At 35.1% G+C, this 19,834-nt stretch overlaps 3 protein-coding genes and 1 long non-coding RNA gene across 4 annotated transcripts; 2 read left to right on the forward strand and 2 right to left on the reverse strand.

Annotated features, from left to right (window-relative positions):
• Positions 1 to 586: 586 nt before the first annotated feature.
• Positions 587 to 2,444, reverse strand: LOC113709802 (wall-associated receptor kinase-like 1). The gene has a single exon (XM_027232657.2). It carries the CDS (start codon positions 1,634 to 1,636, stop codon positions 587 to 589), a length of 1,050 nt encoding a protein of 349 aa, XP_027088458.2. The 5' UTR covers positions 1,637 to 2,444.
• A 157-nt stretch (positions 2,445 to 2,601) lies between these two features.
• On the reverse strand, positions 2,602 to 3,933 carry LOC113709801 (wall-associated receptor kinase-like 6). The gene is made up of 2 exons (XM_027232656.2): positions 2,880 to 3,933; positions 2,602 to 2,804 (listed from the first exon to the last, which is right to left on the reverse strand). Exons 1-2 carry the CDS (start codon positions 3,730 to 3,732, stop codon positions 2,683 to 2,685), a joined length of 975 nt encoding a protein of 324 aa, XP_027088457.2. The 5' UTR covers positions 3,733 to 3,933; the 3' UTR covers positions 2,602 to 2,682.
• Positions 3,934 to 6,774: 2,841 nt separating this feature from the next.
• On the forward strand, positions 6,775 to 7,797 carry LOC140014698 (uncharacterized). Its single transcript, XM_072065794.1, has one exon. It carries the CDS (start codon positions 6,775 to 6,777, stop codon positions 7,795 to 7,797), a length of 1,023 nt encoding a protein of 340 aa, XP_071921895.1.
• A 4,513-nt stretch (positions 7,798 to 12,310) lies between these two features.
• On the forward strand, positions 12,311 to 13,338 carry LOC140014539 (uncharacterized). Its single transcript, XR_011821311.1, has 2 exons — positions 12,311 to 12,597; positions 12,939 to 13,338. It is a non-coding gene; the product is annotated as an uncharacterized lncRNA (long non-coding RNA).
• The last annotated feature ends 6,496 nt before the right edge of the window (positions 13,339 to 19,834 follow it).

Genomic DNA, 19,834 nt, shown 5'->3' on the forward strand with positions numbered 1-19,834 from the left:
GTTCAAAATTCTTATATAATTAAACAATCTAATAGTCTCTATCTAATGATTTTCTATTTTTCTTTTCTCCCTTTTGAATGGCTTTCACTTCTTCTCCATACTCCTTATATAATATAATTTATCTTTTATATTAATTTGATTTAAAAATAAATATTGTCATTTTCATACCTAACATTTTTATCTAATTAAATCATAGGTTCTATTTCTTTTTTGGATGAAAAGATAAAAGAGCAAAATTGTCAAATTTAATTTATTAAACATTCAGTTATAAATGTTCATGAAACAATATTAATAGGTTTAGTATTAAAATTCAGACATTCATATATTTCTTTTCAGTGTTTAAAATTCAGCAAATTAATTGTTTCAGTATTCAGATTTCAGAATTCAGAATTCAGACTTCAGATTCAGTTTTATCAAACGGAACCTAAAACATCTTAGGTGAGCTTTTATGATGCAAAAAGCAAGAGAAAGCCGTAAGAGGGGAAGACCGATACCAGTTGGTCTCCCTCGCATGGAAGATGAAGCTAGTCTTTGTGCAAGGAGACAATTTGATTTAGAGAGAAGGAGAATTGCTTCCAATTCAAAGTTAAATCCTGTAATCTAATAATGGATCAGCATCAGCAGCGAAGCTAATGGTATCGTTTTCAGTTGTCCATGAAGGATTTGTGTTAGCAAACGATACAAATTCAGGTTCTCTGAACATATGGCTGTGAATAGGTGATTGAATAGTTGAACCATTTGGCGCCCTTTGAATGTTTTCCAACTCAATGGCTACTTCCTTCATAGTTGGCCTGTTTTTCCCATTTGAGTCTAGGCATCTTTGGGCCAGTTTAGCAACAGCCATAACCTCTTCCTCCATGCTCTCATCAAGAAGCTGACGATCAAGGATACTGTCCAGACGATTTTCATCCATCATCGTCAAAAACCTTGTGGCCAAGTTTAAGTGACCATCCTCTTCTGATTCAGAAAATGATATGGGCTTTTTCCTTGTCAAGAGCTCAACAAGAACAACTCCGAAACTATAGACATCACTTTTTTCTGTAAATTGGCTTGACTGAAAGTATTCCGGATCCAAGTAGCCGAATGTCCCTTTAACAAGTGTAGTTAGATGAGTTTTATCTGCTCCAATGGACCTCGAAGTTCCAAAATCTGATATTTTGGCTGTGTACTTTTCATCCAAAAGTATGTTGCTGGACTTAATATCTCTATGGTAGATGGGAATTGAGATTGCCGAGTGTAGATATGCCAAAGCTCCTGCTATTTCACCTGCTATTCTTAATCTGAAGTTCCAAGTGAAGGGGAACTCATCATCGATATGATTATGAATGAGGCTAGAGAGAGTTCCATTAGGAATAAATTCATATACCAATAAAGGAACTTCTGTCTCCAAGCAACAACCTAGTAGTTTTACCACATTCCTGTGATTGACTTGTGAAAGAATGACAACCTCATTGATGAATGGCTCTAACTGGCTTTCATCCACCTTCATTGACTTTTTGATTGCTACAATTTTTCCATCAGTTAGCATTCCTTTGTAAACTGTTCCTTGCCCACCTCGTCCAAGTATGCGATCCTCACTGAATTGGTCACTGGCCTTAGCCAACTCATTTTCTGCAAAAATCCTTGTCCTTTCCATGGCACTATCATCAGTATGTAACTGCTGTTCCAACAGAAGACCTCCATTTCATTTAAAGATTTTCTTCTTGATCCTTCTGTTTCTTCTCCTTTTTACTAGTTTGTACATGGTAGAACTAGCAGCTATGATAAGTAACGCACCTATGCTTGTGAAAACACCTGCAAAATTCATAATAGTACCATGGTTTGTTCCAAAGTGGGAAATTGAGGCTTTTTCATTTGTTTTCTTGGTCAGCGCCAAAACAATTTGACCACAGTTCTGCCTCATCAGCTCTACCAATTTCCAAGTGCAAATAGTTGTGCGACTAGTTTGCAAAAGACGTTACGAATTTGCAGCTAATAGTTGATTGGTAGACCAACACATATTCCCATAGAGATTTGCGGAGTAAAAGTTAAGTGTGGTACAAGCTTGAAAACAAGGCATGGTGTCTTTGTTCTGTATAATTCTTATTAGTACAGATGCTCCTCTTATGCCTCCTCTGGGTATTCTTTGCCACATAAGTTCGAAAGAAGCTTGAAAAAAGAAAGAGGAATAAAAAAAAAGGGAAAAGGAAAAGAAGAAATACTAAAAGAAAAAGGGGAAAAGAATAATTAGTCAAAAGACTCAAAGTAAGTACTTAATTATCAAAAATCAAAAAAATGAAAAGGTACTTAATCATTATAGGGAATAATATATTTCAAATCAACTTTGGCATAAACTTGATAAAAGTAATTTTAAATTATATGTGGGTATGTATATATACACTTCAATTTCCATGAAGTTCAAACAGTTTCAAATTCTTCTTAAAAAAAAAAACTGATATTATTCTACATAATGTCTAAAACTTAAGGAATACATCACTTCTATATGTCAATCTAAACTTTGCTCCCAAAGATTAGGACGGCCAAAAGGACTGTGCTCCCACAATCATGGTTTTGTCCCCCTCTCTACTCTACGAGAAAATACGATTTATTACCCGTTAAAGATGCATTTAGGAAAGTTGAAGTCGGGAACATACATATTATCACAATTCTCTATGGATCGAATATTTTGCTTTCTCTTAAGGCTTATTCTATAAAAGAAGAGATACCAAAATTATTGTTGAAGTAAAACAGAGAATTAAAGGGTGTCTCACCTACAAGAGCTTGTTTCCCGTCCTTCGTCCTCGAGTTAGCATCAATGGGTATCCCTACACAGACGAAAAGAAATTGGAAGACAAGGTTCAATTAGAAAAGTGTTTAAATGCAATGTCACTCGATCGTACCTGGCCTTACGCATTGTGGTGATAGATATGGGTTAGTATCAGGGAAATACATGCCAAATCCGCAAACTGGACAAGCAAAAGATTGGACGTATGCCTCGGAATTCAGGTAGAGACGGTCACTGAAGGGGAAACAATCACAAGCCGCTGTCGCATCGGCTTGTGATAGTGTCCAGGCCAAAACAACCGGAATAAGTTGCAAAAATTCTGAAAATTTCTCCGGTAACCAGTTTTTATCTACCAAGAACATAGATGGGCAGTACCCTGAGCGGTTAACTGTTGAGTCCCTGAAATTCAGGTTGTATTTGGTGAGATAGAAAGGAATTGTTGATTCGCAACTATTAACCCCGTAACAACTTGTAGCTCTAGTTGTTTGATCAGAACTGTTGAGTTCACATGTCGACGTACACCCGCACAAAATCTTGTTTTCTTCTTGGTTTAGTACGGCATTTCCACACCCAAAAAGCACCAGTTTGTTGTACTTTTGTGCGTACAAGAAAGGGGTTCCCACAAGATCGGAGCTAATCCAACTGGTGCTGCTCCTTTGAGCTTGATGAGAGCTGCAAAAATTAGTCAACGGGGCATTTACCGTGACTGTTTGGTTCCATAGCGATATATTCAACACTTCCAGGTTGAGGCTGCTTAGATATGGCTTGGAAGAATTGCAAATTATGATGTATGATCTTTTAAGAGCGCAGCCAGGACTCAGCCCGAACGGGTAGGGGATGAGAACATCACCACAAGTATCATTGCACCCTGGCTTAGCTAATGATGCTCCAATTGTCGGGCATATAGGAAAACTGATTATCCAACCTAACAAGAAGAGGAGAGAGGAGAGTAAGTATTTTGAACTCATTGATCACTAGTACTGAGGATGGATGTTGTGTACACACGGTTTTCTCTGAGTCCTAGTAGTTATAAGATTGAAGTGGTAAATGAGTAGCAATTAGGAGAGGAGTTTTAGTCGTAAATCTTGAATGAAGACAAGCCTCATGGCTCAACCTATGTAGACAGTAATGCTCTGACTAGCAGTAATGGCTCAAACTATAGATCTGGTGATCACTTGTCTACCAGATGATGATTTGACATCTGTAAGAATGTACCCAAAAAAAAACAAGAAGAACAATGGCTTCTTCTCAAGCAGATATATTCTAAGAAGCAACATCCAGGGGAATTGCATCTTTCTGCCAAAAGAAAACAAAATTGAGTTGCATCTGTTCCAAGGACTATTGGACCCTTAAAAAGTCTTTGTTTAGGAGTATTCAAATTTCTTACACCACAAAATCCGGAACGTTTCAAAGTTCATATAAGTTAATTTCAGAGAAATGGGATTGTTAAATAATGAAAATGATGTAAATTCAACTTTTGCACACATGTCATGAATCAAGCGGTGATAGTGTATACACTGTCAGTGTATATAAGATTTACTCATTTGAATAATTTATTATAGAGAAAATAAAACATTTGTAATGAGGTTGACATTTACGCCCATCAACTAATACACATGATAATGTTTTTAAAAGTACCCCCTGTTTAGTGCTTATCAATCATGGTTGTGAACCTCCACTGTTAATTTTCAATTGCATAAATTTTCAAATCCATTTCTGATCAACTGAAAAGATTTTCTGTTTGCAGCCACAACCTGATGTAAATTGGATCAGGGCCTCATAAGTTCAAGAAAAAGTCTCAGCAAAAAGGGGTTATCTCATCGGTACGAATAGGATATTAAACAAAGCATCATGACTGAGTTTCCGTGAGTCATATCACGAGCATTTTCTCTCTTCTTGGGAGTTCATATTTTCTCTCTATTGGGAAGTGTGCAAATCTCCTTCCTTGGGAGGTTGGCATAACTCTCTGTCTGAACTTAGTAGAATAATAGGGCACTAAATTTACCATCTGGAAGACAACAAAATTTCGTTGTTTCAGCTTTCAAGTGAATCCAAAAGACCCAATGTCAGCATTAAAGAACTCCCGACAAGATCTCATCTTTAGTTCTCATTGGTGCAAATAAAGGAACAGCAGTACCAGGATCCACATTTTACTCTGTCGGGTCTTAAGCGTCGACAGACAACCTTAAAGCTTTTACCAAGAGGATCTTGCCGACTCCTGTAAGTACTCTGGCGGGGTAGTAGCAAGCATCTTTTTGTCGCTTTTCATCCGTTTTGTTTTATTCACAGGAAAAAAAAAAGAGTATTTATCAAAAAAAGTGAAAACTTTGAAAATGGTCTGCGTTTAAAGTGAAGGCAGCTTTACTTTTTGCGTTGGACAAACACTCAGTTTTTAACAGTGTGGCTTCTCTATGTTTTTATATGGTGTTTGTAAGTTAGTTACTTTGGCTTTATTCACCTGAGCGGTTCATTACCTTTAGTGCGCACCTCATTCTCTGTTCGGAAGAGTTTTGAAGGTCAACCCTGTTTTCGCTTCCTTAAACCCTGGTCCTTTACTCTGTTCTGCGCTCTTTTGTGATATTCCCTTATAGAACACCAGTAGGTTTCGATGGCAGAGGAAATAATTGAGATATTGCAAAAGTTTGCTTTATCTACAAAAGAACTGGGTGGTACAGAACTAGAATTGGGGGATGTCTGTCCCAGTGTTAAGGAATGTGAGGAAAGCCTGGTGGGGAAGATAAAAGGTGAAAAGGTAATCAACTTTGTGGGAGTTAAAAATTTTGTAACTCTGGCATGGGGTTATCCCAAAGGCCTAAGGGTGGTGGAGGTAGGAGTCAATACCTTTCAGTTTTTCATGGCCAATGTGAAGGATAGGGAACGGATTTGTACAGGGGGTCCGTGGGTTATTGATAGACAGATACTCGTAATCAGACCGTGGTTTGAAGGATTTGAAGAGAATGAAGTGGAATTTAATATAGCCCCATTATGGATTCAAGTTTGGAACCTCCCAGTGCACTGGATATCAAAGGAGGTGGGAAAGAAAATAGCTTCAGTTTTCCATGAAACAAAAGAAGTGATCATACCCCAAGGAGGGGGTAAAGAAGGCAGACACATTAAAATTCTGGTTTTGGCAGATATCTCTGAACCTCTCATGAGGGGTACTATGGTTAAACTGGAAGGGAAAGTGAAATGGCTAAGCTTCAAGTATGAAAGATGCCCTGATTTCTGCTACACTTGTGGCAAAATAGGACACAGTGAAAGAAATTGCTCAGATGGAATACAACTGGGAAAAGGTCACCAGGATAACCAATTTGGACCATGGCTCAGAGCTGGGGGGGGAAATCATCACCGCAAAAAGAATCAAGAGGTCCACAACCTGCATCTAGATCTCCTAGCAAGCAAAAGTGGGGATTTAAGGATGGAGAACTTATTCCAAAACCAAATGGAAGGGAGTTAGTAGAGAGGAGTGTTCCAGAGATTCTGAGAAACGAAAATGTGAAAAATAAGAGTGGAGAACAAGCAGAATCCACCATGTTAACTCAAGCCAAAGCCAAGGTGACAGACAAGGAGGAGAGTAAGGAAGCTAAAGTGGGTAAAGAAACTCAGGAACTGGAAACTTCTGCATGGAATATTCGTGGAGGTAATCTCAATGTAGTGTTGGAAAGGCCTGTGGATCATGTATTAAATGAACAGGTAACTGAGAACATGCAGGTGGAAGAACAGTTGGAGGTCTTAGAGGAAACAAATAAACTGGTAACAACTAGAAGATCTAAAGCCAAAACTTTAAGAACTCCAGTGATCAAAAGAAAACTATTGGCTGATGCACAGAAATGTGGGAACTCTACGAACTCTGCTGCCAAGAGAAAATTCCAGCTAGTGGATGAAGTAATGGAGGATGCAATAGTGACAGAATCAGTTGGAAAAAAGGGAAAGAGGGAAGCTAATCAAGCAAGCAGTGCAAACTTTGGAGAGGGGGAGGTGACCAGCCCAACCTGGTCACCAATGGATAAATGAAAGCACTGGTGTGGAATTGTCAAGGTGCTGGGAGCCCCTTGACAATTCCCCAGTTGAAGGAGGCTTGCAACCTCCTCTCCCCTAATATGGTCATTTTGTGTGAGACTAAAAATAGAAAACAATTCATGGAGAAAGTTCAAAGGAAGTTGAGATTCGAAGAGAGTGTGGTGGTGGAATCTATGAATAAATCAGGGGGCATGGCTATATTTTGGAATACTGAAGTAAAAGTTTTGGAGGTTAAAACCACTGCTTTCACCATGGAAATTCACATAATGGACACTGATCATGATGTAGACTGGTGGTTCATAGGAATTTATGCTAGCACTGATGACCAAATCAGGAGACGCCAGTGGGAAGTCGTGGAGAGAAGGAAAATTTTATGGGGTTCTAGATGGGTGATTACTGGCGATTTCAATGACATCATATCAAATGAGGAGAAATGGGGGGGTAGAAAAAGGGAGGAAGGAACTTTCAAATACTTCAGGAGCTTTATTGAACAAAATGGCCTCATTGATTTAGGATATGAAGGCAATCCCTGGACTTGGAGTAATCATTGGGCTCAACAGGGAAAGATTAAACAAAGGCTGGATAGATCATTGGCGAGTAGTGATTGGAGCCAAATTTTTGACCGAACGACAGTCAAACACATGGAAAATTTTGGCTCTGACCATAGCATGATCTTGTTAGACTCCAATCCTCTACAAATGAAGAGGAAGAGCAGGTTCCTGTTTGATAGAAGATGGCTGAAAAAAGAAGGACTGCAACAAGTAGTGAAGCAGGAGTGGGAAGAGGAACAATCAGGCTCTTATATGTATAAAGTGCATAGGAAGATAGCAAAATGTAGGCTGGCCATTTTGAGATGGAAAAACAATTTTCCAGGAAATGCTAGGAAGAAAATTAAAAGCCTTAAAAAACTCTTGAGTGATCTCCAAACCTCTGATTGTGAGGACATAAGGGAAAGAAAAAAGGTTCTTAAAATGCAACTTAAGGAAGCTTATGAGGAAGAGGAGCTTTTCTAGAGCCAAAAATCTAGAGTTCAATGGCTTAAGGAAGGGGATAGGAATACTCAATATTTCCATGCAAGGGTAAAGGGGCATAGGAAGCGCAACTGCATGCAACAGATACAAAGGCTGGACAGATCCTGGGCTAAGTCAGATGATGAAATTGGAGAAGAAGTTGTGAAGCAATTCTCTGACCTTTTCAGTAGTAAGGGGACGAATCCTTCAGATGTGGTTCTAGAGGGAATATCACAAACCATTACTAACCACATGAACACAGACCTCACTCAGCCTGTTAGGGAGAAAGAAATCAAAGAAGCACTTTTTTCTATGCACCCAACCAAAGCTCCTGGCCCAGATGGAATGACACCACTTTTCTTTCAAAAATTTTGACACATTCTCAAACACGATGTCATCCAAGCCATTAAGAGCTTCTTCCATTCTAGGCATATGTTGAAGGCAACAAACCATACCATTATATCCCTTATCCCCAAAGTAGATAACCCCACTGAGGTTAAACAGTTCAGGCCAATAAGCCTTTGTAATGTGCTTTACAAAATCATTTCCAAAATTTTGGCAAATAGATTGAAAAAAGTCTTGCACAGATGCATTAGCAAAAACCAGGCAGCTTTCATTCCTGGAAGACAAATTCTGGATAATGTTATTATATCTCATGAGTACTTACATTTTCTCAAAAACAAAAGGCAAGGTCTACAAGGTTTTATGGCTCTAAAGTTAGATATGTCAAAAGCTTACGACAGAGTGGAGTGGGGATACTTGGAAGCAATCATGGAAAAAATGGGATTCTGTAGCACTTGGATCAACTGGATAATGGAGTGTGTTTCGACAGCTTCTTTTTCTTTCAACATCAATGGGGAACCTAAAGGCTATGTGATACCTTCCAGAGGAATTAGACAAGGTGATCCGCTATCACCTTATCTATTCCTGCTCATTTCAGAAGGCTTTTCGAACTTGCTGGCCCAAGCAGAGAGGAACAAAAGTCTGACCGGGATGAAAATCAGCAGACATGGACCGTCAATAACTCATCTTTTCTTTGCAGATGATTCTTTGATCTTTTGCAAAGCGGACAAAACTCAGGCTGAAGCAGTGACGGGAATATTAAAGACGTATGGAAAAGGATCAGGCCAGATGATTAACATGGATAAGTCTTCAATTTTCTTCAGCAAGAATGTGGAGCAACACAAACAAGGAGAGATCTATAGCATCTTAGGTAACATAAGGGTGGTAAAGCAAGGAAAGTACTTGGGGCTGCCAATGGTTGTCACAAAAATGAAAGACCAAATATTTGGTTTCATCAGAGATAAATGTCAGAAGACGGTCTCTAACTGGTGCAATAAACAGCTAAGTCTTGCAGGGAAAGAAGTCTTGCTCAAAGCCATCACAATGGCAATGCCAACTTATGTAATGTCGGTCTTTAAGCTCCCAGTTAAGTTGTGCAAAGAAATTAACGGATTGATGGCCAGATTTTGGTGGGGAGAAGAGAATGGAAAAAGGAAAATTCACTGGTGCTCCTGGAAAAAGGATAACAACCGACAAGAGCATTGGCGGATTAGGCTTCAAAGATCTCCAAGGCTTCAATCAAGCTCTACTGGGAAAACAGATTTGGAGACTCCTCACATGTCCAAATTTATTGATGAGTAAAGTCATGAAAGCTAGATACTATCCTAAGACATCACCTTTGAGCTGTGAAGTAAAGTGTAACTCATCTTGGATATGGAAAAGTCTGATGGGGGCAAGAGAAGGAGTGAAGAAAGGAGCAAGGAAAAGAATTGGAAATGGGAAAAACACTAGAATCTGGGAGGACGCATGGTTACAGGCAGGCAGTGATGGTAAAATTCAGTCCCCTAAACCTCCAGGATGCAACATCAGTCGAGTAAGTGAGTTGATATCTAATTTTAGATGGAACTCAGTCCTCCTTTTTAGGACATTTGGCCAACATGAAGCAAGGTTAATCCTCAAAATGCCTATAAGCATAACAGGCAGGGCTGACAGTTACTTTTGGAACAATAGCAACAATGGAAATTACACAGTCAGTTCAGCATATAAAGCACTGGCAAGAGAGAATCTGCAGGGCATACCTCAAGTGCGGGTAGGGGGAGAAACAAGTTGGGCAGGTGGCTGTGAAAAGGTATGGAAACAGCTATGGAAAATGAGGATTAAACATAAGCAAAAGTTGTTTTTATGGAGGTGCTTACACCAAACATTACCAGGAAGAGAAACCATTTTAGAAGAATTGGAAAAGGTGACCTGATATGCAAAACATGTGGGGACAACAGTGAGACAATAGAACACATTTTCTTCCATTGCAGAAAGGCAACACTGATATGGCAAATGGCTCCATTACAGTGGGATGGACTGACGGAATATACATGTGATTTCAGAAGGTGGTGGACCATGCTGATGGAGGTGAAGAGCCGTAAGGATGGAATGCAACATATAGCATTGACTGTGGAAATTTTGTGGCAAATCTGGAAAGCAAGGAATGAAGTTGAATTTGAAGAGAAACATAAGCATCCCATGACAGTAATTACCAAGGCTGTAAAGGAGTGGGAGGAATTCCAAAAAGCCCAACAGATAGAGCAGCAGCTGAGCATCTCAGAAACAGAGACAACAGAAGTCCAGGATGAAATGGTGGGGGAGAGTGACAATATGCGGACCATATCTATTGCAGTTGGCCAACATACTGAAGGGCAGAATATGGGAATTGGCATCACAGTACAAAACACTCAAAGCCAGATATGTGCGGCCTGGGCATTGAAGGAGAGGAGCACTGGTTCTGTTACGTTGGATTATTTTGTGGCGCTACAACTAGCTCTATGCAAGATAATGGCACAAGGTTGGCAGTACATTAAGATTCTACTATCATGCTCTCAGGTGTTACAATTGATAAAATGTCAAGCTTCAAGGGACATGTGTATGGCAGGCCACCTGGAGGACATAAGACACATCAGTTCTTTGTTTAGGAGATGCTCATTTGATAGCCTACCTGTTGAAGGTAATAGCATAAGTAAGAGATTAAGTAAGCTAGCAATGCACTTTCACTTTGATGAGGAGATTCTAGACCCTCTGTGTCTTAGTACACTTTTGTAAAGTCCAAATTGAGCCATTGCTCATATATTGTACTATCCTTTTATTTGCAATAAAATTTCTATCGTTTCTAAAAAAAAAAAAGAGTTTCCGTGAGTCTACTAAGCCCCGACGACCCAAAGAGTAGTCATATAGAAAACAATAAAATTAGATAATACTAATGTTATGATCCTATATATAATGTATTCGTTAATGTCATTGAACTAGTCAAATTAGGTAGTAATTACTTTTAAATGCTGTTAATGGTTTGAGTCGGTTATAGCTGTAATTATTTTACATTTTTTTTTTCAGTGGGTTTGACTTGCAGGTGCACAATTGAGCGGCTGTCCCCAGTTTAAGAGGGGATTCTGGTTTTAACTGTTTGGCAAAAAGTGAAATTGATTTGGAAGAGTGTGTAGGGAGTATAATAAATGTAAGCGTGTATATTCTAATTTTTACATTTAAGGAGAATATGATGAATAATTAAGATGATTCTCAATTGAGAGGTGATTAATTAGAAAACTCATAGAAGAGACCTATCATTCCCATTGCCCCCCCAACAAACATCATATATGGATATAATTGAATTTGAAACCTATTTACCAAACACCTACTAGAGTGAAATTGCATTTATAGTTTAAGAGTCCGAAGTGAAATTTAGTCATACAGTAAAGATCCATGGTAACAAAAAAAAAAGGAGGAGAGGAGGATGAATATCTTGCACTCGTTGATGCGTGCATAAGATTTTTTTTCTAATCCTAGTGGTTTCTTTCTATTCGTTCGCCACTTGGACAGCAGTGAACTTTTGCAAGTCATTGCCTGCAAAATAATTGGGAATTTCAGTATCACTATTCGGCGTCAAATTTAATCTTAATCCCACTTATCGCGTGAGAATAAAGGAAACTTGAGTTAAATTAAAATTATTTGGGTTACTAAACAATTAAGAATACATTACAAGTTAAATAAATTAACTATTTGATATAAATAAAGAAGTGTCGTTAAATTGTCACCGAAAAATGGTACTAAACTTTGACTTTGTTTCGTCAATAGTCAGGAAGTCTCGGAACACGTGGACTGTGCACATGACTAATTATGTTTATGACTATGTTTGTTTAGCGGACAATGCTACAGTGCCTATAGTTATGGTAACGATATTAGAGAAACCTACTATTACAAGTTTCTATTACCTTTAGTGACAGATCCAATTTTTTAGCGACTTTTGAAATATTATATTAAAATAATTAATATTAAATTTAGTAAGTTTTTAATTAAAACAAGTAAATTTATGCCTGAAAGATAAGTTTTTGTCAGAAATAAAAATTTACACTTTGAGTAATTTAATTTACTTATTTTTTGACGAAAATTACTTATTTTTGAATTAAACTTACTAATACTACAAGTAAAAAATGTTCATATTTAAGTAAAAAAATTACCAGTTTCTAAAAACGGTTTTGGGTTCTGAAACACTTTCGGATATCATCTTGTCAAAGTCATCTCCCTTCTTATTACTTAGTTCTCAGTTCCAACATACGATTGAAGGCAAAGATTTCCACTTTGGTCCACACTTTCTCTTGGTTACAAGCGAATAAATTTTCCCACTTCAAATTTTCATCTTCAGATCCCACTTTCCCTCTATCCTTTCTCATCGATAGATTGTTTTTGGATGCTGCCAAATGCAGACACAACAAAAGGGTTTTTCGACGGTGGTAGCCAATCAAAGATAGCAGTGACGAGGTTAGCCCATCATGTCCTCTTGAAATCGTTTGATTATATTGCTGTAATTTATTTATATTTCATTTGTTTTGTTTGTCAAGATTTTCTTGCGAAATCAAGGCTGAGAATTTGAAGATTTTATTGCAATTTTGGGGCTGAAAATGTCCACTGAAACATCTAGCCTTGATTTGGTTGTAGTTTGGATTGTCTACTGGTAAAACATGCTTAATAGCCATATGAAGCATCTAGGACTTGACTAGACGTTTAAGTTAAATGTGATTAATTTGTGAATGCATATAAGATGTTTGGTGAAATGTCAAAGAGAAATCTGTGTGTTATGATTGCTACTCTGTGCTCTTCAGCAGCCAGAGATGAGACCAGCTCTTAAAGAAATCACCCTCGTCAGTCGACAACAGCGCTCAAGATCACCCTTGGGATTGGCTGAAAATAGACCTACTTCTGTTGGAAACTAAATAATCATATTAGAGACAGTGATTTCATCTTCCTTGTACCTGCTTTCTTCCTCTTCTTCTTCTTCTGTTTTCCCCCCCTTTTGTCTTATGGGTTTTTGTAGCTTTTCTTTTTTTTTTTGTTGTTGGGTTTAATCAGATGTACATATTTAGATGAGAAGCACTAATACTCTCTTTCCAGTCTTGTTTGTGGTGATGGGATGAGTGCAGCTTCATCAGTTTCTTATAATATAACTTGAAATTTTGCAGAGAGGGAAAAGATATTAATATACCTCCTTCAATTTTGCATAAAGGGATGTTTTCCTATCTTCCTTTTTTGCTTGATTCTGAATTTTTTGCCTTTTTAATTTCTGGTGTTCCAATATATATATATATATATATATATTTTTTAAGCTTTAAGTTCTTGAATCTAAGGTTGTGAATTTGCTGCGTCCTGATTCTTCCTCCAACCGACAAAACAGAGGTCCTTGCTGTTTTCTTTGATTTTAATTTTTTTGTCCTTTATTGTTGTGGCTGTTTTGCAAAACGTGGAAGTTAAGGCCCCCTCAAGGGTGGGTTTGGCCGGTGCAATTCAATACTAAGAAATGAAAATCAGTAGAAATGACTTGCAGACAATGACTACCTATTTCCTGGAAAACGGTTTTGTCCTTTTTCTCTAGATATTTTTTGATCTTTCATTTTGTATTCCCACTTGAAAAATGGAACACATTAATTGTTAGTTATCATATTGTCTCTGGTTGGCTGCCCCTTAAATTTTAAAAATTAGAAGTCATAAATCAGACTTTGATTTTTCTTTTCTATTAATTTTCGGTATGTATAAAAATTACCGCAATTATTTTCTATTAAAATATGCCTAAGTATCCGTTGACAGCTTTGATGAATGAATTCTGTACTTATTTTCTATTAAAATATGCATAAGTATCCGTTTGTATATCCTCTTTCCTTTCCTCTTGCTCTCAATCCAGTGATCGGTAATGGGGTAGGTTGGTACTGATTGAAATAATTTTCTCGCAAAAAGTCTTCAACCAGAATTTTAAAAGGAAACCTAAGGTTTTGATGTTGCATTGGTCTTTCTTTTGTGTTTTATACGCTCGAGTTGTTGAGGCCTCCCTCTTTCTATCTCAGTCAAGCCAGATTCTTTGCTCCTGCGTTGTATGTTCTTGTTTCAGAAAGAGGGTTTATCAGGTTGGGTAGTTTAGTTCATGTTCTTGATGCTAGAGGGATGGAATTGTTTTTCTTATCAAAATGGCATGTTGTAGTTCCCTTTTCGTTCATTGTTGTGCGATAGATTTAGGTGATGAATAGCCGAGAGCTACGGAAAGCTTGTAAATGTGATTTTGCAGAGAAAGGTCCTGCTGCATTTTTTTTCTTTTGCTGATTAGTTCCCTTTGTCCCTGACAGTCAGCTCAGATTTTTGCTTTAATCCTGCAACAAAATGTAGCTTTTGATTTAGTTGATAATTGAGAGTTAAGATCCTGGTAGTTGGTGAACATGTCTGCATGCTGAAATGGAAAGAAAGTTGCGGTATGGAAACTTGCAGAACCTTGCGGATAAGAAATTGCAGAAGCATAAGAAAGCTTCGTAACATGCATGCAACAAATTTCAGAAATTGCATGTTTAACCCTCGAATTTTGGCTTAATGTTACTAAGGCCCATAACAATTAGGAAAATACAATCAATTTTGTCCCTTCAAAATCTAAATTGTTGTTGGCATGCTTTAATATGTTTTTTGGACAGATTTTTCGTGAATTTTAGGATGAAATAGGGAAGGTTTAATAATTTTGAAGAATTTATAGTTTTGATTTTCATTTGATTAATATTTTAGCTAATTTTGTCATTTAATCATAATAAATCAGTTTCCATTCATCATTTTGTGAAGTTTAGCATTTGATCTTGACAATGCTACAGTGCCTATAGTTATGGTAACGATATTAGGGAAACCTGCTATTATAGGTTTCCATTACCTTTAGTGATAGATCAAATTTTTCAGCGGCCTCTTTTGAAATATTATATTAAAATAATTAATATTAACTTTAGTAAGTTTTTAATTAAAACTAGTAAGTATATGCCTGAAAGATAAGTTTTAGTCAGAAATACAAATTTACACTGTGAGTAATTTAATTTACTTATTGTTTGACAAAATTTACTTATGTTTAAATCAAACTTACTAATACTAAAAGTAAAAAATGTACATATCTAAGTAAAAAAAAATTATCGGTTCCTGAAAACGGTTTTGGGTTCCTGAAACACTTTCGGATATCACCTATCTCTTTAGAGTCATCTGCCTTCTTCTTATTTAGTTCTCAGTTCCAACGATTCGATCGAATTCCCAGGCCAAGGTTTCCACTTTGGTCCTGCTATGCATTGGTGGTGTGGTGTTGTTGACTTGTTATTTTCATAGCTAATTTTCGATCGGGTCATGATATTAACCAGAAATTGTAACCAACTCTCCAATTTAAAATAGATAGACGACAAAAGACCAGTGAGATCCTTATTGCGGGGGTATCCTCTCCAAACCCTGCTTTGGGTTATGTTTATCCGCGTTCCAGGAAGGATCCTCACCGACTCCGCTTCTTCTGTTATCGAATGGATAATTTGGAAACTTTCAAAACTAAAATCCTACAAGAGAGAGGATTATCGCCTAATCCCAGAACAAACCAGACGATTTCTGGTTTCCTGATCCCATCGTTCTTTAGAAATAGCTCTTTTAGCTCTGTATAAACGAAATCAAGACCTCGTCCACCCCTACAAATTTAACAGAAGTAATCCAACATATTAACATTAACAGCATCAAATGATTAACAGCATCAAAAAATTTAAGAAAACTATATTTTAATAATTGTTGTCATTGACACTTAATTGAAGTTCATTAAGAATAATTGAAATATGTAAATATCAATACTCTATTCAAATGTAAATATTCAACCTAAGTAACAAAATAAATGATAGCTAAACAAACGAAATATGCGTTCAATTGATCGTGTTCAAACTACACATTCTGTTAATAGTTAGTATATATGAAATTGTATTTTCCATTTGTAGAAAATTAATATGCATTTTATATCTACTAACGAATATATTACCTATGTTTTGAACAAATCAAACGAAAACTTATGGTGTGATATGTATATAGTTGCTCACATTTATACGTATGCCATCATCCTTTCTTTATGCTGCAAATTTCTTTTGATTATATTTAGGGGTCGCAATTATAAAATGTCGATCTGAAAAAATGATATGAACTTAGCACGAAATTAATTGATTCGGATTGAGGTTTCGCGGGTTTGGGTCAGAATCGAGTCGCATGCGACGAACCCGAAATGAAAATGGGTCGAATTCGGGTCAAACCATGTGTGATCCGATACGACCCGATCACCTGTTTATGAATGAAAATTTTTTTTACCTAACTAACCTACGTTATTCTTTTTGTTTCAAAGGCATTAATCACTTAATCCTAAATGAATTTATTTAACTTATTTGAAGTTGAAATTATTATATTTGGACAAATAATGTATTATATTATTTTTTACTTTTATACTGCTTATATTTATTTTATATTTGGTTTGGAACAAAACACTTTTACGATGTTTTTAATTTATTTTAGATTTGGTTTGGGATTATTTATTTAAATTTTTATTACTTGATTATGTAATTAGTCTTGTGTGAATTACAAATTACAGTGGTAAATTAATAAATTAAAATTAAGTTTTGGGTCATTCGGGTCGTCCCACCAACCTGACAACCTGGAATTTTCAGATTCGGGTCGGATATCCTGGCCCGTTTCGGGTTGGGGGGTCAAGTTCGGGTCAACCAGTTATCTATTATACTTGGGTCTCAACTCGACCCGTCACTCCGATTTGGATCCGATTGCCACCCCTAATTATATTGTCAAAAAAATAACATATTTTACAAATTATTCCAATTTATTTACAAAATGTTACTAATTTCATTAGAAATTATGAAATGTAATCATGGTTTATTAATTTTTTACTAAATATAAATACAACTTATATCAGGTAAAAATATTTGACTTTGTTTTACTTTGATCACAAAAACTTGTGGTAGAAATAACGAAATAGTGACAAGGGTGCAAATTTCAAATCAACAACCAACGTACACTTAATTACGCTAATTTTTTAGTTGATCAAACTAATATATGCCATAAAGTAACTAGATTTTAGCATTTATAAATTGGCCATTTTAGCAGTTTATATACCATTCACCAATAAAAAATATGATTATTATAAAATGACATTTTATAATAATTTACATACTATTTGCCAATTAAAAGTAAGTTTGATAAAAAATATATATATGCATATAAATCCATATTGTAAATGATACAAAATATATTTGAATCTCACGAAACTTAATCTATGGGTAAATTTACTATAGTTTTCAAAGATTATGCCACATTAGTACAAATTTAACTTTTATGCTTGTGACCTAGAAAATAAATTTATTAGAACACATAACCTTTGTAAATGATACATACATTTATTAAAATGCTTAAAACACATAACATTGATGAATGATACATACAACCATATATTATACATTTACGTTACCAATAATTATTAACTATAATATTAAGTTTCAATCCTTAACAAAAAAATCTTAGCATTATTTTAAATAAACTTTCTAATACTTGTTTCATATAAGTTTTTTTAAGTAAAATATTAAATTTATGCCACAAACTAGTAAGTCTTGATGATTAACCAAATTTACTATTCTATCAACAGGATTTACTATTAATCCGTGAAAACTTACTATTACTTGAACTAAACTTACTCTCCAAAAAGAAAGTTTCGAATAAAGGCAGTAATTTATTTATTTTTTTAAAAAGTAACTTTCAATTTTATTTCATTTTACTTTTTAAGACATAAATAGGATAACAAATTTCGTTACCATTTTCGATTTATTTTTTATTTGCTTTTAGCGACCATTTGATTATTTGATCGGTCTATCCACCTAAATAGGATAACACTTAAAAATAAGAAAGTAAGTTTTCTATCTAAAATAATAAGTTAACAGTAAAAAATTAGTAACTTTTATACTTCAAAAGGTAAGTTGGAATAAATATTAAACTTACTTTTTAAATAGATAAATTACTACTTTATTTCCCAAACTTACTTTTTAGAGAGTAAGCTTAATTCAAGTAATAGTAAGTTTTTATACATAAATATTAACTCTTGATAAAGTAATAGTAAGATGATAAAGTTTTAATAAATTTACATCTGAGACACAAGAAATAATAAGAGTTAAGGCCTAAACAAAATGAGAAATAATATAATAATAAAAATGACAAAATTAGTATAACAATGAATATAAGAAAATCAGTATGATCTTGATTTTTTTCCTTGGGAGATTGTTCATAAGAATAGGATCCAATAATTATAAATGAAAATCACATGCATGTATAATCTATTGTATAATTTAAATTATATTTAGTTCACCTATAAAATGGTTCTAAAATAATTAGTACACTATGATAAATGTTATTTTAACAACAAAATTTTTTTTTTACTAAAAGTCGGAAATATCCTTGACATATGTATGAGGGATATTTTACCATTTTTGTATCTCACATCCAATCATTAAAGTTAATTTGAGAAAAACTATTTTTGACAATCGAATTATTGTGAATTTAACCAACAAGTTGAGATTTTTTAAACAATAAAAGTGAAATATTTTGGGAACTTAGTTGTTTATTTTCCCGTAATAAAAAATTTAAAATATGACAAATTATTCTTACATATTTTATAAGGTCATATGCAAAAAAAAAAGTTTTCATAGTATATTTAAAATGCTTCGAACATATAACATTTATAAATGATACGTACAATTGTAAGTTTCTTTAAGTAAAATAGTAAATTTATGCCACAAACTATTAAGTTTTGATGATTAACCAAATTTACTAATCTATCAACAATATTTACTATTAATCTATAAAAACTTACTATTACTTGAACTAAACTTACCCTCCAAAAACTAAGTTTCAGATATAGAGTAATATTTTACTTCATAAAAAACAAAGTTAGTTCCATATTTATTCAAGTTTACTTTTTGAGACATAAAAGTTACTAATATATCAAGTTAACTTACTATTCTTTATGGAAAACTTACTAACCACCATTTTAGGTACTATTTCATTTAGATGACCAGTACAACAGGTCATCAAATGGTCGCTAAAAGTATTTTTACCTGTTATATCAGGTAAAAATAGTTTCGTTACCATAACTATCGTTACTTCAGACTTTTCCTTGTTTAGCGCCCTTTCTTAAAGAAAGCTACGTGCCTATAAACAAAAACAATAGTAGTACCTTGGAACATTGGCTAAATTCGTATACTTTGTAAATAGAGGTATCAAAATAAGTGTTATAATTGGATCAACTCATCCATACTCGGATATAAATGGATACCCATTTATAGTCATTTAATAAATAAGTATAGATATACCTAATTACCCATTGATGAGTCACTTAAAATTCTACTTATTTTTCTTTTTCATTTTTTTGCATGTTGTTTGACAAGAAATAACAGTATTTTGTTGTTATTAGATTGGTAAGACATTCAAATTTATTTGTTTAAAACTCACAAAAAATTGAGTTTAAATGTATAATTATTATAAAATAGGTATAAATGGGTGAGTCGAGCCAACCCATTATTCACCAATTAAATGGATTAAATTGGGCATCTATTTAGGCCTATTCAAAATTAATGGACAGTTATTGGTGAGCAGGTTTGGACGGATCAGTATAATTGGATTGTGATTGACACCTTTACTC

The sequence above is a fragment of the Coffea arabica genome, chromosome 9e (assembly GCF_036785885.1).
Source record: "Coffea arabica cultivar ET-39 chromosome 9e, Coffea Arabica ET-39 HiFi, whole genome shotgun sequence".
NCBI classification, from domain to species: domain Eukaryota; kingdom Viridiplantae; phylum Streptophyta; class Magnoliopsida; order Gentianales; family Rubiaceae; genus Coffea; species Coffea arabica.

Coding starts and splice junctions, on each gene's coding strand:
- LOC113709802 (XM_027232657.2), bottom strand. CDS start 1,636: ATGGAAAGGACAAGGATTTTTGCAGAAAATGAGTTGGCTAAGGCCAGT.
- LOC113709801 (XM_027232656.2), bottom strand. CDS start 3,732: ATGAGTTCAAAATACTTACTCTCCTCTCTCCTCTTCTTGTTAGGTTGG. Junction 2,805..2,879: donor ACCACAATGCGTAAGGCCAG/GTACGATCGAGT, acceptor TCGTCTGTGTAG/GGATACCCATTGATGCTAAC.
- LOC140014698 (XM_072065794.1), top strand. CDS start 6,775: ATGAAAGCACTGGTGTGGAATTGTCAAGGTGCTGGGAGCCCCTTGACA.